Source organism: Poecilia reticulata, chromosome 11, assembly GCF_904066995.2.
Source record: "Poecilia reticulata chromosome 11, P_reticulata-male-v2, whole genome shotgun sequence".
Taxonomy (NCBI): domain Eukaryota; kingdom Metazoa; phylum Chordata; class Actinopteri; order Cyprinodontiformes; family Poeciliidae; genus Poecilia; species Poecilia reticulata.
Window position 1 is genome coordinate 7,724,660 of NC_088840.1, and position 17,546 is coordinate 7,742,205.

Consider the following 17,546-nt stretch of genomic DNA (forward strand, 5'->3'; position numbering starts at 1 on the left):
CGGTCCATCCCAGACAAGAAGAGGTTACTGAATAACAACCTCCATGCCTTTTGGTTCACTTCAGCACATCCCATTATGCAGCTGCACTGTTGTATGAAAGGAGGAATTCAAAGTTAACTTGGGATCTCGTCTCTGTGCTCAGTTAGTTTTACAGGACAGCAATAACCACATTGTACTCTTAAATCCGTGTGATTTGGGGTTGTTGATTAATGTGTTTGCCATTAACGATGTTCTGTGTGACCTCGTGTCTTTCTGTTGATTCTTCTGTTGCTTATGTTCTGTTTATTGATCTGGATTCCTATTTTTTATTTTTGGACATTTTCAATTACTGTTGTGCCATCTGAAGATCTCAGATTAAAGGCCTGGAAGACGAGTACACTGATAAAATACTGCTCCAGCCTCTTTTCAGAACCCAGAAACACTGTAATGTAGAGAACAATGTGTATAATATGCCTGGCCTGATGAAAGTTTTTTTGTAAGATGAAAAAAAAAATGACCATGATATTTCAAAATCAAACCAAAACCATTGCTGGATAGTTTAATTTTTTCTTTTCTTTTTTTTGTTTTTGCAGACACAAAAACACACAGGGGAAAAAAAAAATCTGCAAATATTTGCTTAAAGTTAACAGACGAATTCTGTCACATGCAAACAGAGCTTTAGATTTTTTTTTTTAATCCTGAGACTTTTATGAACTTCTACAGTTCCTCAAGGTGAAGCCAGACATGACATTGTCCACTTTCCTAATGTGGGAAGGCGTAGGCATGGTGACGACTCGCTTCATATAGCAGCGGTGCCTGCAACACAAAAAACAACAATTCATATATCGCTGCTGTAGCCAAGTACCAACATTTGATGACTGCAGACAGCGTACCGATTTTCGGGGTGGAAGAAGCTCCCGTTGTGGTAGGTGTAGAACTGACAGTTGGGGTCCTCTGTGCACTTCTCCTGGCAGATGTCCACAAAGTTCACCACCTCAGAGCGAAAGTCCAAGCCACGAAACTCAATGTCTCTGTAGGTCAGCTTGGCCCAGCCTGTCAGCAAAAGTAGTTTTTAATGGTTAGATTTTGACAGCAAACTTCTTCAGGAACATGTTGAGAAAAACAGCAGCTTCCTAGAATGGAAATAGTTCAAAATGTTTGGCACAAGAAGTGCATTTTAACTCTAATACTTTGAAATAATATCATTACATTTTATTGTAAATGAGGAAGATTAGGGAAGTTAAGTACACTAAAGAGCTTCAGTCTCTGTAAATTAATTGGCTGAGCTTAAAAATCAATCTGTGATAATTGACTATTATTTGCTAAAATGTAGTTGTGAAAAAACTGAGATTGAATTCATAGCTTCAGATTGCAAGTATGCTAAAACAAGAATCAAGGATGATTATTATATTTGCACTTTTACAAAATACTCTTGCGCTATTTTCTTTTGAGCTTAAATACAATTATAAAACCATTTAAAGTCTTTCAAATTTTCAATGCTGAAATTGTCAAATTAAATTTGATTAAATTCCCATTCTTAATGAAGTTGCATAAATACATTAGATCTATGATCTGTGTAAAAAGTCAAGCTTTTATTGGAGGCCCCTTATGGTTTCTGGGCTCTAAGCAGCAGCTTAGTTTGCTTATGTCTTGGGCTGGCTTTAAGTAGCACTAATGTTAAACGCTATTAAAATCAAACCAATACAGATGAAGAGTTTAGCTATGTAGCTCTATTCACAAAGCAATTCAATTTGAAGACAAGGAAAGATTAATGTGACAATTTTTGTCTCTGTGGAAGCAAAACTGCCATAGATTCTGACCACAAATGCAGCAAAATGAAGACGGATGAGTTTTAAACTGTGTTGCTCGTACTCTCATCAATCTGACAGAGGTGAGATGAAATTCCTGACGTGAAGTTGCTTTTCGTTTTGGCCACCATGCTGTTTGGATTGTTCTTCAAGAAACACCTGAAGTCGTTACTGTAAAATATAAGGCATCAGTGAAAACCTTTAAAGTTTCTCTAAAGTAATCAAAGGATCAAAACAAATCAAAACCACGATCTATAAATATTTTAGACAGTCTCATACTCCCCACCTGCTGAACGAGAAGTAGGTACACAGTGGATGTACGGAGCACAGGAACTGACAATGTTCGGGAGAGACGGCTTGTGATTCCAGGAAGTCATTTCCTCTGAACTCGGTGTTTGAAAAAAGATGGCTCTGACAAACTGCGTGAAACACAGAATAAAGGTGATATGGAGGCAAAAACGTTGATGTACATTACGTTGCCACGGAGACACTCCAGTCATCCGCGTACCTGTGGCAAAGTGTTGAGTGAGTTGTGGTTTCTGGGAGAATCCAGAAATGACTCCAGACTTTAGCACGACAGCAACAGGTCTGGGCACAAACCAGCTGAATTTAAGGTGGCACTTGTACCTAGAACAGAGGGCACAACAAAGTTTTCTAAAAGGAACAGCCGATCTTGTCACTGGATTCACACAAAAAGAAAACAAACAGTTTCGAGGTGGTTCAGCAGTGTACCAGGCCATCCTAGGGCCAAGGTTTGGTGATCAATTTTGTAGTTATATCATCATAGCTGATTGAGTCTTTTAGGGATTGGTTGTCCTTAGTGACTCCTAAAGCAGCAGACGGGTAGCAGGTGAGCAAAAGCTTCTGTAGTTGGAGGAACATGGGAGGACCCAGACTCAGGATATGATGGGTTGATTATTTCCGTAATCCATGTGCTATGTGGACATCTCTACCAAAGATCTGCTCTTGACGTATCAACCTTCCAGACCTCTCACGTCTTCTGGTTCTGGCTCTGGCCAGTATGAAAATAGATCACCCATACCAAACAAATAAACAACAACATTGATATTGTTGGGTAGTTCAGATTTACCTGACATCTGGAGATGAGAAGTTCCCTGTTACAAACGTAAAGAACTGACACACGGGATCGAGCGTGCAGACCCTCTGACACTCCTCAAAGTTCGCAGTGAAAAAGGTTTCGTAATCCTCACCATGGAATTCCACATCCTCAAAAACCTGAGGAAAACAAAGCGCTGGAACCATGGCGACAGAAATATGGTCAACAAGCATTAGAGAAATCTAGACGCGCATGGGTTTTGTGGGGGGAGGGGGACAAGTAAGAGAGTCACAGCTTTATGATTATGTTCACTCAGGAGTTTTGTTTTGTAGAAAAAAAAACAATAAGCATTTTTACAATAAATTTTCATCACCACATTAACATGGGAACAATATATACCACACCAAATGATTTACAGCTACAGTGTTGTAAAATGTAAGTGAACTTACTCGGCTCCAGATTGCAGGTTTTGAGAGAATAGCCAGAAGTGACGCCCAGCAGTAAAACCTGAGACTGTGGGTGTCCAGAAGAACTTGATTTCATGTAGCATCGAAAACTCCTGAAAAGAGAAGAAGAAAAAAATGTGTTTTTAAATATATTAACAATTTTCTTTAGTACTTGAGTGTTTTATTGAGAATATTCTGCCTGCCAGCTCTGGGAAAATGAAATAGTAAGTTAAAAATATTTCTTTCCAAAGCCTGTGTAGCTTTTTTAAAAATGCATTTCAAGCTCTTTTAATATAAAATTGTGCACAGTGTCTTGATGAAATGTTTTATTTGTGTTTTTATAGGCATCGTTGCCCCTCATACCCTGACGACTTCTCAGGCCGATTGTAGCTGAAGAAGAGGCAGGATGGGTGCTGGGTGCAAAGCTCTTGACAATGCTCCACAGACGGAGAGTACATATCTACTACGTCTGACCCGGGAAAATCCACATTTAGCAGAAAACCTTGAATACATGCTGAGGAAATTGGGGAGAAAAAAGATTATTGTATGTACAATTAAAATAAAAAAAGGTGGAGTTAGTAAAACATAATTCACACCTGGGGATCCGGGGGAACGCAATATCTGTGTGCAAAAAGTGTACATTACCTTGAGTTGGAGAAAGGCAGACTACCAGCAGCAGGAAAACTCTCACAAAACAGGACTCCATCTTCTTCTGCAGATGGTAAACAGAAAAAGTGAGGCTGCTCTCATCCGAGAGATGGTTAAGTAACAGATTTATTAAACACGGGTGGGGCAAAGGGCAGTTTTGCAACTCTCAGTGGATGACTCTGAGAAGTCAAACAAAGTCCTTTTAAAGCTAAAAGATGAAAACTGTATTCCAAAATTTCACCAAAAAAACCCCCAACCTAATCCTGGATTGTAATGGTGATAAATGTACTAAGTTTATCATATACCCACCCATATGGTTTACCTTGTTGGAAATGCTAAAACTTACATGACCTGCTCTTGTGTTATGGGTCAGACTGATCTTGTTTAATTGAACAGGATGACATGACATAATAAGTTGATGGTGGGGGTCAAGGGGGTTGTGAGTCAAATTTGTAGCCTATCCCAGCATTCAGTGGGTGGGAGAAAGGCTGCAGCCTGGGCAAGCAGCCAGTTCAGCACTGATAAGGGGAAGAATTGAATAAGCAACTAAACCAAACTAAAAATTATGTAAAATAGAGACTGTGTTGCAGTTTGTCTGTTGTTTGTACCAGTTTGTACCATTAAGATACACATTTTTCTTTCAAATTTTTATAATGCAGAATTTGCTGTTCATGATTTTCGCTGATGACAAGCACTGTTGAGATGTTGATTTCATTTTCCAGAGGGACTTGGCACCTGTTCACCTCGCCAAAATACCAATAAGTGACCTTAGAATCACTGGTCACTTATTGACCAGTGAAGTAGCGTGACCCTGTTGTGTTGTTAAGAGAACGACAACAGACACCAGAACCAACAAGACTGTCAACATTTTGACAAATAGATCAATTTACAGTCCATAAAGTGGCATCCTGTTGAAGAAATAAACAACTGTTCTACAGTTTGAGTTGTTAAAAACTGGATATTCTCAAAATAAATTCTGAGCAAAACAGAATCAGTGATGTTCACTTTAGGGTTGTCTGACATTCTAATGTATATTTTAGAGATTATTTTTTAACTGCATGAAGTTCTTTCAAAACCCTACGACACAGTTTTTGTTCAGTGATTTTTCTACCTTGTCTGAAAACTTTATGACAACTTTTAATGTCACTGAACTAAAATTTAAACGGTTTCCGTCCTTTTTCTCCAGATTTGCTGTCTGTTGTCTTAATAGCACAAAAACATGTTTGTATGTATTTATACTTTCATTATCTTAATTTGAAAAGACCTACAAAAACCTACAATGAAGGAATTAAAAGGATCCATAATCTACTTTATATCACCTCATCTAAGAATCAATGCAGCAAAATGACATTTGTTATGTAGTCTAAAAAAAAAAGAACTAAAGAGAAATTATTCAATCAAACCCGATTTTGAACATCTATTATTTCTGCAGCTACAAATTTTGCACATCAACCCCACCCAGTCTGTTCCTTACAGAATGCTGCGTTTGTAGAATGACAGGACTGGCTGCTGCTGGCTTGTTGGTGTCCTCACAAATCAACTAAGATGAAGATTCTTCTCATTTTAGTGGGTTTGCTTCACTTCTGCAATGTCAGTCTTGGAGAGGATAATATTCATTAATGCACTTTTCTTGTGGTGTTTTAATTTGATGCACTAAATGTTCAATGTAGTTATTTGTCTGGAGCATTACAGCTTATATTTATTCAAAGTTGCAGTTTTACATTCCTATGTATAAACTCACTGTAGTCTGAGTGCAATCATACTGACATTTTTATTTATTTTTTGCTCTTGTTCTGTCAAATGTTTGGAGAATTTGGACTTAATTAACATAGTCTTTTATTCGAAATACTTCTAACCAGTCACGTGTTTTACATTGTGGTGACGGTGAGAGTTCGATTAAAGAACTGCTGGGAAATAAAAAGTTATTTTACCAAAGTCAGTGGTAAAACCTCTGAGAATAGTTGATAAAAAATAAGTCATGTGTTGGTCTTTTTAAAGCCTTATCAATAAAATGATGCCAGTGAATCCAACATCGAAAGGAAATAGAAAATGCTCTATTTCCAATTATGAATAATGATGAATAAAAGATTTTGAGTTTGTAATGAATCTCAGTGCTGCATAAAACATCGTGTCCAAAGCATGAAGACCCTGAGAAGCATATATAAGATGTCACAATAATACAACATAATAAAAAAAAAAAATCAGCATTTACAGGTTGATTTAAAAAAAAAAATTCTCTTCAAAAGACAATACTTAATTGTATATAAAAAAAGGACTTATTTCAATTTCAACTCGTTTATGTTTAATTTGTTTACCCAGAGAAAAGCTCATCGGTTTAGTTTTCTTAGAATTTAATCCCAATTCTGGAGTGACCAAGTTATGCTCAAAAATATTAAGTGTAGACTGTACGTTGGTGATTATTTGAGATAATTTAGAATGGTAAAGAACAGCATCATCAGCTTAGTAATGCTATTTTGCACATTTTCTATGTATTCTGTTTGTTTATTTGACCACCATCCAAGAAACTCAGCAGGATCTCATCAATTACAAAGCAAGTCACCATAACACTGGCAGTTTGGTCTCGCATTGGACAAAGCAGACGAACTTGAAGCTTCAAGAATAACCCAGACATGTACTCTATTGAAAACTCATGCACCATGCTTGGATCAAATCAAATAAGCAGTATCGATGTCGACAAGAAAAATGGTTGAATAGTGTGCAATTTTCCACACCCTTGTAATCCATATTCCCATTGCTAGCCTTTCTGTAACGGATAAAGAAAAATATTGGATTACATGAGATTAGCTTTATTGTTATTGCATAAATATGATGCTTTTTAGGATGATGAACACAGAGGTGATGGCATAAAAACCAAACAATCAAACAATTTTGCTCTTATATGATCAGAATTGTTTTTGTCACATGCTTCCTGATTCCCATACACCAGGCCCAAACTTCAAATGGGAGTCCTCATTGTTTTCTGAAAACATGACCTTTGTTGTATCAGTTTACGGATATTAATCCGAATTTTGATCCAATAAGTCAGGATTTCTTTCCAAAGAAATTTAGATTTTTTCAGGGCATAAAAATAAGGTGGCTAATTTTTTTTTTGCAATTTAAAAAAATTTTTTTTAGGATTTGTCCAAGTGTCCACTTATGTGGACAACATGCACCTATGTCTTTTCAACTAATGAAATGCTGTATATTATAATGTGAATATATTTTGACATTAGTTAACAGAATGCATAAATATATGACATTGTATTCAACTCTCATCCTAGTCTAATGTTCACTACTATCTGATCCTGTAATTCAGTCCCTCTCATTCAACCGCTTGATCTCATTTTAGTCTTATTCTGGCTCCTTCTCACGCAGTATGATTTTATTATGGAGACTTTTAATTTGATAAAACTAACAACACTGAATATGACATTTCACCCATTCTGTTGTATTCTGTAACATAACAGTACAGTTTCTTCAGTTTCAGACATAGGATACAGGTGTATTTAGTTTTGTCTGCAGGTTGGATCATTGCATGTTGATATTTTTGGCTGTAGTGAGATAGGACCAGTGTTCTTCAGACTTCAGCCTGATCTCCAGTGGTGTCCAAAGTCGGTCCTGGAGGAACATCATCCTGCATGTCTTAGTTCTCTCAAATAATCAAATGGTGGCTCATTAGAAGAGCTCAGGAGAAACAATGAGGAGGAAGTTGCTACCACCAGGCAGAGAACTAGAACATACAGGATGCTGGACCTCAAGAACCAACTTTGGACACCACTGCCTTGGACACCGGTCTGCATGGTTACTGGCACTTTTGAACTTTTGTAGAGTATTGCTTTTATTGTCTTTGATTTGAAATAATGCTAGGTTAAACAAATATGTTACTTGGTGTCAAACGTAGTGTTATTTTATCTTGCAGGTTTTACAACTTACAGCTATGATTAGCTTTATTTTACATTGATATATGGTCTTGCTATGGTCTTGATTGTTTGTACAAACTTTACATTTCACAAAACACTGATAAGACATCTCTAGCAGAGTTTTTTGACATCCAATATGAAAATATCTACGTAGTGAAAAAGCCTATTGATTTAACATGGTTACTCTCCTCTTGCGTACAGTGATGTGCTTTATTTTTATTTTTGAAACAACACAATGTGCCTCCAGTAGATCTTGTACCATGTAAATTTTAATGATGAGTCAGCATGACCAAAAAGAGTCATTTTTTTGGTCCCAGTCCAGCCCTGGTCACACCCCCATCAAACACATAAATATGACCTGCAGTCGTGTTCCTCAGGTAGTTCTTGACATCGCTGTCTGCTGCTGTTTCCACAGAGACCTTCCTGGCTGACTGACTGACAAGATGAAGACTCTCTTCATTTTCGTGGCCCTGCTCTACTTCTGTGCTGGCAGCTTTGGTAAGAGTTGTATATTAAGTCCAGGTGTAAGTATTTTTGTTTTAATGTTAATACTAGGTAAAATATTTTTTTCTTCAGGATGTGACCCAGGACTTTTGTTGGATTGGGATTTTCCAGGTTCAGACATCAAAACCCTTTTCTCTCCGGATGCTGAACACTGTCAGCACCTCTGCACCCAGGAGGCGTCTTGCCTCTTTTGGGCGTTTATTGGTCCTTACTGCATGGTTGATAACAGGTACACAACGACCAACAGAGATGAACATGTTTTCTTTGTTTCAGTGCTGAAAAACTCTGCAAAGAGAAGCAACACATTTTTTTTACACCTGTAGCAGATTTAGACTTCAAATTATTTCATTCCATGTTTTATATGCTATGAGATAAGTATTTTGAAAAGTGTCATTAGACATGATAAAAGGAGCATCATCTTTTGTTTGTGTTTGTTTTTTAAGAAAAAAAAAGTCTCTGTTTTTATTTACTTTTTTAATAATAAAAAAACGTGAATAATAATGTAAATAAATCAATGTAAAAATCTTCAATGACTTTAAATGTTCCTGGCCAACGTTTTTACAAGTTTCTCCTGGTATTTTCAGGATTGGACCTTCTTGATGAGCTCAAAACTACTGAAGTTTGAAAAGCTACAGAAGGAATAATATGTTTGGGAAATTAAAAGATGAATTCAAATCTAAATCCAACAAAAAACATCAACTGTTGCTGGTTAAACTGTATATATGTAATACAATTTATTTTAAGAAATGCAGTGCTCTAACGGTATATAATTATATTTAAAACAAAGAAGGTCCCTTATTTTACATCAAAAGGCAACAGGACAAAGACATTGATAGGTATTTTCTTAACATACATACAAAAGAACCACAGACAAAGTTTATTAGTTTTCAACCAAGCTTTTGCAAAAGGAAAAGACACAACAACCCGCTTCTACAAGCTGCTCACCGTGCTTTCTGAAAACCTTCAGGTAGAGCTGGTCTTTTATTAGCAGGGAAGGGAGAGATAAAAAAGAAAACAAGTTTTGTCCTTGCACACAGTTCACCTAGTTCTTTCTCATGAGGGCAGGGGGAAGATGGAACATCCTGTTAGAGATAACCATGCTACAGAGACAGTCTGAAAGTGTGGGAAGACACAAGTTTCAACCTAGTATCAGCTCACACACACACAGTAGAAAGCTAAAACTTTTAAGTGAGAAACAAACCAGTAATATTAGAGTCATAACACATAATAATTCTAACAGGCATGAATGACTAAACAAGATAATATGGAACGTTTGTCTGTTTTAGAAATATCAAGATTGCCCTCGATGGAACTGAATAACATATTGTCCTGAGCTCATTGACCTCACTTCCCGTCTTCTCACCAGACACTACCACTGCTTCCTTAAGGCCACGCCCTCAGGAAAACCGGAAAAACAGAATCCCAAGCAGGGCACCACTGCTGGTTATTCTCTAAAGTCCTGCAATCCACTACCGAGTAAGCACACAGCTATTTATAACATTTGACATGTATCAAATGGTAATAAAGTAGTAAAACGTTTCACTGTTGTTTACTTCCTGGTAGCTCCATCACTATCCAAAGTTTATGAGGATGTGGACTTCCCCGGAGCAGATTACAGAGCCTTATTCACAGCAGACTACCAGGCGTGTCAGAAAGCCTGCACTGAGGATCCTTTCTGTCAGTTCTTCACTTTCATCAATGGGAAGTTTAGCGACACAACTATCCGGTAGCGTAGCAGAAGTTAAAAAATATTTTCTGCTTTGACTGTAGACATTCTGCAAGTCTGACAAACCTATTTGTGCTCAGGTACAAGTGCCACCTTAAATACAGCTGGTCAGTAGCAAGAACACCAGCTGTCACAGCTGTTGCTGACAGAATATCTGGATTTTCTCGTGAATTACAAATAATTCCATCCTATCAAACAGGTAATCAAACCCTCTCTAACAAGATAATAATAATATCAGGATGTCATCCTTCAGCCTTCTAACTGTACTGTTTGCCTCCTACAGAGTGCCAGCAGACACTTTTCCCAAACATTAACTTTCCTGGTTCCGACATCGAGGTTCACCAAGCTGGTTCTCCTGAACTCTGTCAGGTGTTGTGCTCCGCTCACCCAAAATGCACTTACTTCTCTTTTGTCAGGTGAACAATGTTGGTTTTACTTTCAAACATAAAGAATAGACGATAGCAAGAGAAAATATTGGAGACCTTTTTAACAGAATGAAAAACACATCTTTTGTTTCCCTAGCAACGAATTTAAATGTTATCTGAAGAACAATCCAAATACAATGGCCCCCAAAGATGGGATTGGTATCACATCTGGGCTGCCATCCCGATCCTGTCCGCTGCGTAACGGTATGTATGCAATGCAAAACTAGCTTTAGCATTTAGCGAAAAGTCATGCTGGAAGAAAAAACACACAGTCTCTGTCAGATGGTCCTGTTAGCTTAAAATATTTAATTTCATTTCTGAAAACTTCCTGTTCCAGAGACGAATCCATTCTCACCAGGTCATGTTAAAATGTATGAAGGAGTGGATTTCCCAAACTCTGACATTCGCTATTTTTCACTGAATGTCGCTGAGTCGTGTGAGAACGCCTGCACCTCGGACCCCAACTGCCAGTTCTACAGCTTCATTACCACAAGGTTCAACAACACTCATACATTTAAACAAAACTCAATGTTAGCTAGAATTCAGTAAACAGATCCATCTTAATTATTTGTATTTTATTGATTTTATCTTTTTTTTCCTAAACATTTCCCATTTGGACGTCTTTTTCTTAATAAGAGGATGGTGAAATCTGGGATGTACAGTTTTATATACTTAAAATTTTATTAAATTGTTTTTCCTGGCAAAGTATAAAGCGATATTTTAAACTATGCTTTTTCTGTCCTGAATGGTTTTAAAAATTATAATATCCTCATGAAAGTTCCACAATAGCATCTGTTTCTGCACAAACAGAAAAAATATACTGAACAAAAGTATAAACGCCCCATGTCAAATATTGTTGCCATGTGGAACTAACAACTGTAAATGAGCATTTGCTGACATTTTATTGTACAAAAGTAATATTTCTCTTGATTTGTTTATATTTTTTTAATCCAATCTGCTGTCAGTGAGCCTTATTCAGTGAGATGTTTTTTAACTCAGTGGATGGGTGGGGTGTGCCTAGTGGGTGATCAGACAAAATGACAACAACTGGTTAATCCTTGGACTGGGGACAATAAAAGGCCACCCCAAAATATAACATTTTGTCAAAAGTTATAAAGCCTCAGATGTTGCAAGTTATGCGGGAGCCAAGGGCGTAGATCCCATCTCATTATTGAGGGGGACCATAAACAGGGACATTTTTTAAGAGCAATTTTAGGGGGTGGCAAGGTTACAGTAAAACGTGGCTTAATCTTTTTGTGTCTGTTCAAGCTGCACCATCAAGTAGCAATGAATAACAGAAGTGTTTTTCTTGGTAAAGAACCTGCTGAGACCCAAGAAGTCAAACTAAGATTCAAATGTTTAGATATGAGTTTGCTTCAGTCACAGATCTATTCTCTGCTACACCTTTACAAAAACTTAAGGCTCTGACTAAAAACAAGTTTTAATAAGTAACTCCACTTAATAAAATTCCTCATAGATATTGATTTATTGCAGTGGTTCTCAATACAAGTCATGTGTTATTTAAATTATAACTTAAGCTGCTTTAAACTGTTCATTTTTTGGGTGGGGGTGGGGGTTCATGTTAAAATCTATAAATATGTAGGAATTGAATATTTGGAAAGTATCATAACTCAACCTTAAAGGTTAGCACCAGATGTTTCTAGAAAAATACTGATTTTATTTTGTGGTCTTAAAGGCTCTAGGTTGAAGATGTTAAGAAATAAAGGCAACCTTCAGGTTTTTTTTTTACTGCCAGCTGCAGTAGTCTGTCGGCTCCCATGCAGAGCTGTCGGGTCCAGTTTCAAACTCTTCTTATTAAAGTAAGAGTTTGAGAGCTAAATATAATTGAAATATTGGCTACCTTCGAAATAAAAAGGAGCTAAGTCTATGAAAGCAATGTAGCAGCTTAGCTAGTTTTGATTTCCAAGGCATAAGGTGGCGGTTTATCATGATTCAGTAATGAAATAACAAACTGTGGACTGATTTTTATTGTCAATGTGTTTCTTCCTATTGAGCAGTGAAAGTAAATAAAACGTGTTATATGTCTTTTGCTTTACGTATTTACTTACTGTAGGGTTTTTTTAATTTGTGATGCAGAGCCACAGCTAACAGCTAGCTCCTCACTTCGCCGTTCAGCAGCGCTGCTGTTGCTCTTCCTTCACTTTGGACTGAACCATTGTTCTAATAATGATGGGGGGGACTTAAAAATAATTCTTATTTTTTTCCTAGATGAATGGCAGATTTACTTCGTTCTTTGTTTCTATTGCCTTTTTTATATGGATATTTTTTAAATATAAGGGTTTCTTTCATGAGGACTTTTCCAAGATTGGAGGGGGGAGGGGGGGTCCGCACCCCACCCTACCCCCCGGGATTTATGCCTATGGCGGGAGCGTGCCATTGGCATGTCGGATACAGGGATGTCCACCAGAGCAGGAGCTGCACAGCTCAATGTCCATTATTGGGCCATAGGCAGTTTAAGAGTTGGTTGCCAACAGACTTGCACTACTGCAAATCGATCTCATCCTCGTCAGCCACATGTGACCACTCCAGCACAAGATAGCCACATCTGGCTTGTCCATCTGCGGGATCGGCTAAGACCAGTGACACACAGCTGATGAGACTATTGGTCTGTACATCAGACGCCTCACACCTCAGACTGTCCGTAACCGCCTGCAAGGAGCCAACTTGCATGCTCTACAAATTAATCAACCCGACCCATATCATGTTCAAAGGACTGTCAATCTGCTACAAATGGTCATACCACCAGGTTATCAATGCTGATATTTGGATCAATAATTACTGAAAAGATATTTTGAGTTTCTCTATATGTTGTGTAACCCAAATGTTCAGGAAACTTATATTTGACTAGGGGCGTTTAGTTTTGTTCATTGTAAATTAAATGAATAAAATTTCACTAAATTTAATAATAGACAGCCTTATTATTATTATTATGACTATTGTTGTACAATAAGGCCTGATAGCTAGCTAAAGGGCTTTAACTAAAAATACTCCCTTTTTTTGTTTTACAGCCGTCTCTGCTATCTGAAGCGTGTCATCACCATGCCTGCTCCTCCCAAAGTGATGAACCTAGCTAACGTGGTGTCCGGCTTCACCCTGAGGAACTATTTCCTTTGAATCTAGGAGTTGCATTAAATTTTTAAATCACTGGTCTTCTTACACAAATTTTATTACAAGATTGATAATTTTTAACTGTCAAATGCTTAGAATTTTAAGTGGTTGAGAAATAGTTATTATCTATGGATTTCCATAATTCATACCATAATAATTTTCATATTATGGTGTGCGGCCATTTCACTGCATTTGTGGAATCAGGACTAAGTGCTCAGCTATATTTTAAAATCTATATCACTGGAACTTGTCAAAATAGGGAATAGAGTCTCCTTACCCAGTTTAAGAAGGCTAATGTCTGCTTCAGTCTGATTTTAAAGTTGCGTAAACTAGTAAAACACTTTTTTTTTTAGTAATTGGGCTTTCAATCAATTTATCAAAAAAATAATCTGATGCGGGCTAAAATGTTATCTAAAATCCTGACATTCAAGGTTACGTATAACATTTTTTCAGAAATCTATGATCAAACAGTTACATTTATTAAATGTTATTTACGTTTCACAGTATAACTGTTGTGAAATCTTCTGATATAAATGAATGAATCAAGAGCAGCTCTGTGTGGATTGTTTGTTCATTTTCCCATTATTTTTTCCCAACCTCAGCACATCAAAAGTGAACACAATGAACATGAAAATTTAAGTGTGACAAAAAAACACAAAAGTGATTACTTTAAAGAACAAAAATTATAATTACATTGCGCTTTCAATATATTGCCATTTTGATAACACTGTCTTTGATGGGATGTGCATAAGACTGACATGACACTGTCATAAACATAACACTTGTCATCCAACTTTTAAAGCAAATTCTCGTTAAAATTTTCATTATTTACTGAATGACGCTTCATGACACTGTTGGTATGTTCCTAACATGAGTGAGGATCAACGACAGAACATTCCCGTTCACTGCATCTTACAGAAACCTACAGAAAAGAACAATAGAGCAATTAAACAGAGAAAGCATTTGTATTTAAAGAGAACAGAAAAATGCCAAATAAAAAAATAATACTTACAATTTCAAGATGTTGTGGACTCGCCATGTATGTGACATCATCAGAACTGATGATGATTGGGACCGGATGCCTGGGGTGGAAAAACATTTCTGGGTGTCTTCTTTGCCTGTTTATGTTAGAAGTAGAAAAAAATAGTCAGCAATGTCATAGAATCAGTTGATGTTGGCATTAACTGTGAAGCTGTTTTAAGTGTGGACTTAAGGAGACAAACTACTTTAAAATATTTCCATCCATGATCTGAACACACTGATCCTTGCAGGGTGGTGAGGGGGGCTGGTGGTGACCATCTCCAGCAGCCATCAGATGAGAGGCAGGGTTCACCCTGGACAGGTCACCAGTCCATCACAGGGCCCTGAAAGTCAACAACAAATAAAAAAAATGAAAGATAAATGTTAGATTAACAAGAAGAGAAAAATTCTTTCCAGTTACCTTTAAATCAAATCATGTTTATTAAGCACTTGGTGTTGGTAACAGCAGTTTTTGTTGTTGAAAATGTAGCTAGCTCCTCATTGAAAAAACAAACTTACACCATGAAGACGATGTGGAGGTTCATCCTCAGAGCTGGTTGGTGATCTGGTGGAGTCAGAGCTTCTTCTGAGACAGAAAAGTCTTTAGGTTTTCTAACACCTGATTTCTCTGGCTTCCTCTTTCATCTTCATTTGCTTAGTTAGACTGCAAACATATGTTGAAGATAAAATCATTGATGAACGAGTTAGAACAACAACCTCACAATATCAAAGTCTCTCTGTCTTATGGAGCTTAATTAAAACCAGGTGAAGTTTATGAATTAAAGTATAAGTCGCAACAAACAGCCTCCATGCAGTTATAACATGAAGCTGAATGATTCCTATTGTAATAACCATACAAGTCACAATAAAATTCGTAAAATTATTATTTATGAAACCAACGTAAGTTATATATCTTTACTGCACTCTTTATAATTAAATGAAGATAATTAATAAGCAAATTTACCACCAGCTAGCAACACTTAGCAGCCTTCGTCCCTCCAGGCTCCTTTTGTGACACACATTTCATTTCCATCGGTTGTTGTCCCGTTGTGTTGTCGTCTAACTCGGACTAGGACGTCACCAGCTTGAATTTACCAAAATTAGTAACTATTGTCATGGTCCTCTCTACTTTTAAGGCAATATTATGCGAGTAAAAATGGCGAATTTGAACAGCGTCTGTTATCTTCCCTGTGTTCAAGTTTTTTCTTCTCTTTATGCCATTTTTTTAAATGAAAGTGCGCAATACCGCCACCATTTGGCCTAAAGCTAAAGAAGTTAATTTTGAAATTCTCAATAATATTTTTCCATCAATGGAACTATTACGACAAAGATTCAACTTTGACACTAACAGCTGTACCTTTTGTGATAATGACATTGAAACAACAGATCATCTCTTTTTCTATTGTGTGCACACTGGGACATTTTGGGGAAACTTTCAGGACTGGATCTAAACAAAACTTTTCCTAAATCTTCCCTTAAAAAGAGAGGATATAATATTTGGAACCACCCACAGAGACAGAAGAACCAACCTCATACTTAACCTGCTGATCCTTGCCAAATTCTTCGTCCCCTCAAGTAAATGTGGAAATAAAAAACCTGACTTTTCAGCTTTTAAAAACCTTCTAATGGACAACCACTTCAGATCTTTTAAACTGATGAAAAACAAACGTGGCCTACAGCTCTTGGATGCCTATAATGATGTGAATTTATTTGAAAACAAGTGCCCTCTTTGTCTTTTTCTGTCTGTACTTATCATTCTGCTTTCCCTCTGTTGGATGTCTGACAAATTTCATTTATTTTTATTTATATTTTATTTTACTTTTTTTGTCATTATTGTTAATTTATAACTTTGTGAGCCTTAAGCCTAAAGACTTATCATCTTTATGTATATACATGCCACATGATCCTGTACAGTTGTTCAAAATGTTTAATAATAATAATAATAATAATAATAATAATAATAATAATAATAATAATAATAATAATAATAATAATAATAATAATAATAATAATAATAACGATGTTACATTTAATGTTGATATGTCTATCGGGGCATGCCCGATAGACATGTCCCTGCTTACTCGTAATAAAATATTGGCATTTAATTTATACTGAATAAAATGAAATAATTAATTATCATAATGAATTAATTGTCAAACAACACGTTAGCAGCCACACACCAGAAATCAATTGTTATCTCTACAAAGCTCTGACCTCCATTGACTCCATGATGTGAAGCGTGTTTTGTACTGAGCAGAACATTGGTTGGTTTTTCCAGAGCCTGAAGACAACTAGGTCACAAACAAAACCCTGAACCAGTTCTTTTTACAGGTTTCATTAGATTCTCATAAAAAGCTAAGAAACCACTTTTCGTTTTATAATTCAGTGATGGCTAGTCAAAATGAAATGTTATTTTATTCTGTATGTTAACAACCATCTCCCAAGACTTTAATCAGCTAAATAAAAGATACAAGTAAACCTCCAAAAAAAAAACAAAATGTCCCCACACACTCTCTGACCAGGAAATGTGAAAGACACGTTCACAAAATGAATGTCAACACACAGAGAAAAAAAAAAAGCAAGCGATCCTTTTCAGGAAACAAAACAAGTCAAATAGGCTTATTAGAAAATTGGTTAAATATCCTGTTGGATTCAGACCAGATATTTGCACACGTCTCCAAACAGAGTATCATTTTTCAGCAACGTTTTAAAAACATTCTATGTCCAAACAAAAGTGGGATTGGGTGGTGCCTTGGAAATGAATTTATATCCCTTGAAGGTTTTTACAATATGTCACATTACAAATCAAACTTCAACATGTTTAGCTTGAACTCTTATCAGTATATATAGAAAAAATGGCCCTAATACTCTTCAATGGATACAC

At 36.6% G+C, this 17,546-nt stretch overlaps 2 protein-coding genes and 1 long non-coding RNA gene across 3 annotated transcripts; 1 reads left to right on the top strand and 2 right to left on the bottom strand.

Moving 5' to 3' along the window:
• Positions 1–514: 514 nt before the first annotated feature.
• On the bottom strand, positions 515–6,096 carry LOC103472120 (plasma kallikrein-like). The gene is made up of 9 exons (XM_008421509.2): positions 3,936–6,096; positions 3,654–3,804; positions 3,294–3,403; positions 2,878–3,040; positions 2,296–2,414; positions 2,074–2,206; positions 1,852–1,958; positions 873–1,032; positions 515–795 (listed from the first exon to the last, which is right to left on the bottom strand). The coding sequence occupies exons 1-9, from the start codon at positions 3,994–3,996 to the stop codon at positions 687–689; spliced, it is 1,113 nt and encodes a 370-aa protein (XP_008419731.2). The 5' UTR covers positions 3,997–6,096; the 3' UTR covers positions 515–686.
• A 2,130-nt stretch (positions 6,097–8,226) lies between these two features.
• LOC103472122 (plasma kallikrein-like) lies at positions 8,227–14,193 on the top strand. The gene is made up of 9 exons (XM_081612605.1): positions 8,227–8,356; positions 8,435–8,591; positions 9,729–9,838; positions 9,926–10,088; positions 10,169–10,287; positions 10,372–10,504; positions 10,611–10,717; positions 10,851–11,007; positions 13,543–14,193. Exons 1-9 carry the CDS (start codon positions 8,302–8,304, stop codon positions 13,646–13,648), a joined length of 1,107 nt encoding a protein of 368 aa, XP_081468731.1. The 5' UTR covers positions 8,227–8,301; the 3' UTR covers positions 13,649–14,193.
• A 197-nt stretch (positions 14,194–14,390) lies between these two features.
• On the bottom strand, positions 14,391–15,620 carry LOC145553731 (uncharacterized). The gene is made up of 4 exons (XR_014089769.1): positions 15,182–15,620; positions 14,869–15,006; positions 14,655–14,760; positions 14,391–14,564 (listed from the first exon to the last, which is right to left on the bottom strand). It is a non-coding gene; the product is annotated as an uncharacterized LOC145553731 (long non-coding RNA).
• Positions 15,621–17,546: the final 1,926 nt, after the last annotated feature.

Coding starts and splice junctions, on each gene's coding strand:
- LOC103472120 (XM_008421509.2), bottom strand. CDS start 3,996: ATGGAGTCCTGTTTTGTGAGAGTTTTCCTGCTGCTGGTAGTCTGCCTT. Junction 3,041..3,293: donor AACCTGCAATCTGGAGCCGA/GTAAGTTCACTT, acceptor CCATGGTTCCAG/CGCTTTGTTTTCCTCAGGTT. Junction 796..872: donor TTCTTCCACCCCGAAAATCG/GTACGCTGTCTG, acceptor TTTGTGTTGCAG/GCACCGCTGCTATATGAAGC.
- LOC103472122 (XM_081612605.1), top strand. CDS start 8,302: ATGAAGACTCTCTTCATTTTCGTGGCCCTGCTCTACTTCTGTGCTGGC. Junction 8,592..9,728: donor TACTGCATGGTTGATAACAG/GTACACAACGAC, acceptor TCTTCTCACCAG/ACACTACCACTGCTTCCTTA. Junction 10,718..10,850: donor ATCCTGTCCGCTGCGTAACG/GTATGTATGCAA, acceptor TTCCTGTTCCAG/AGACGAATCCATTCTCACCA.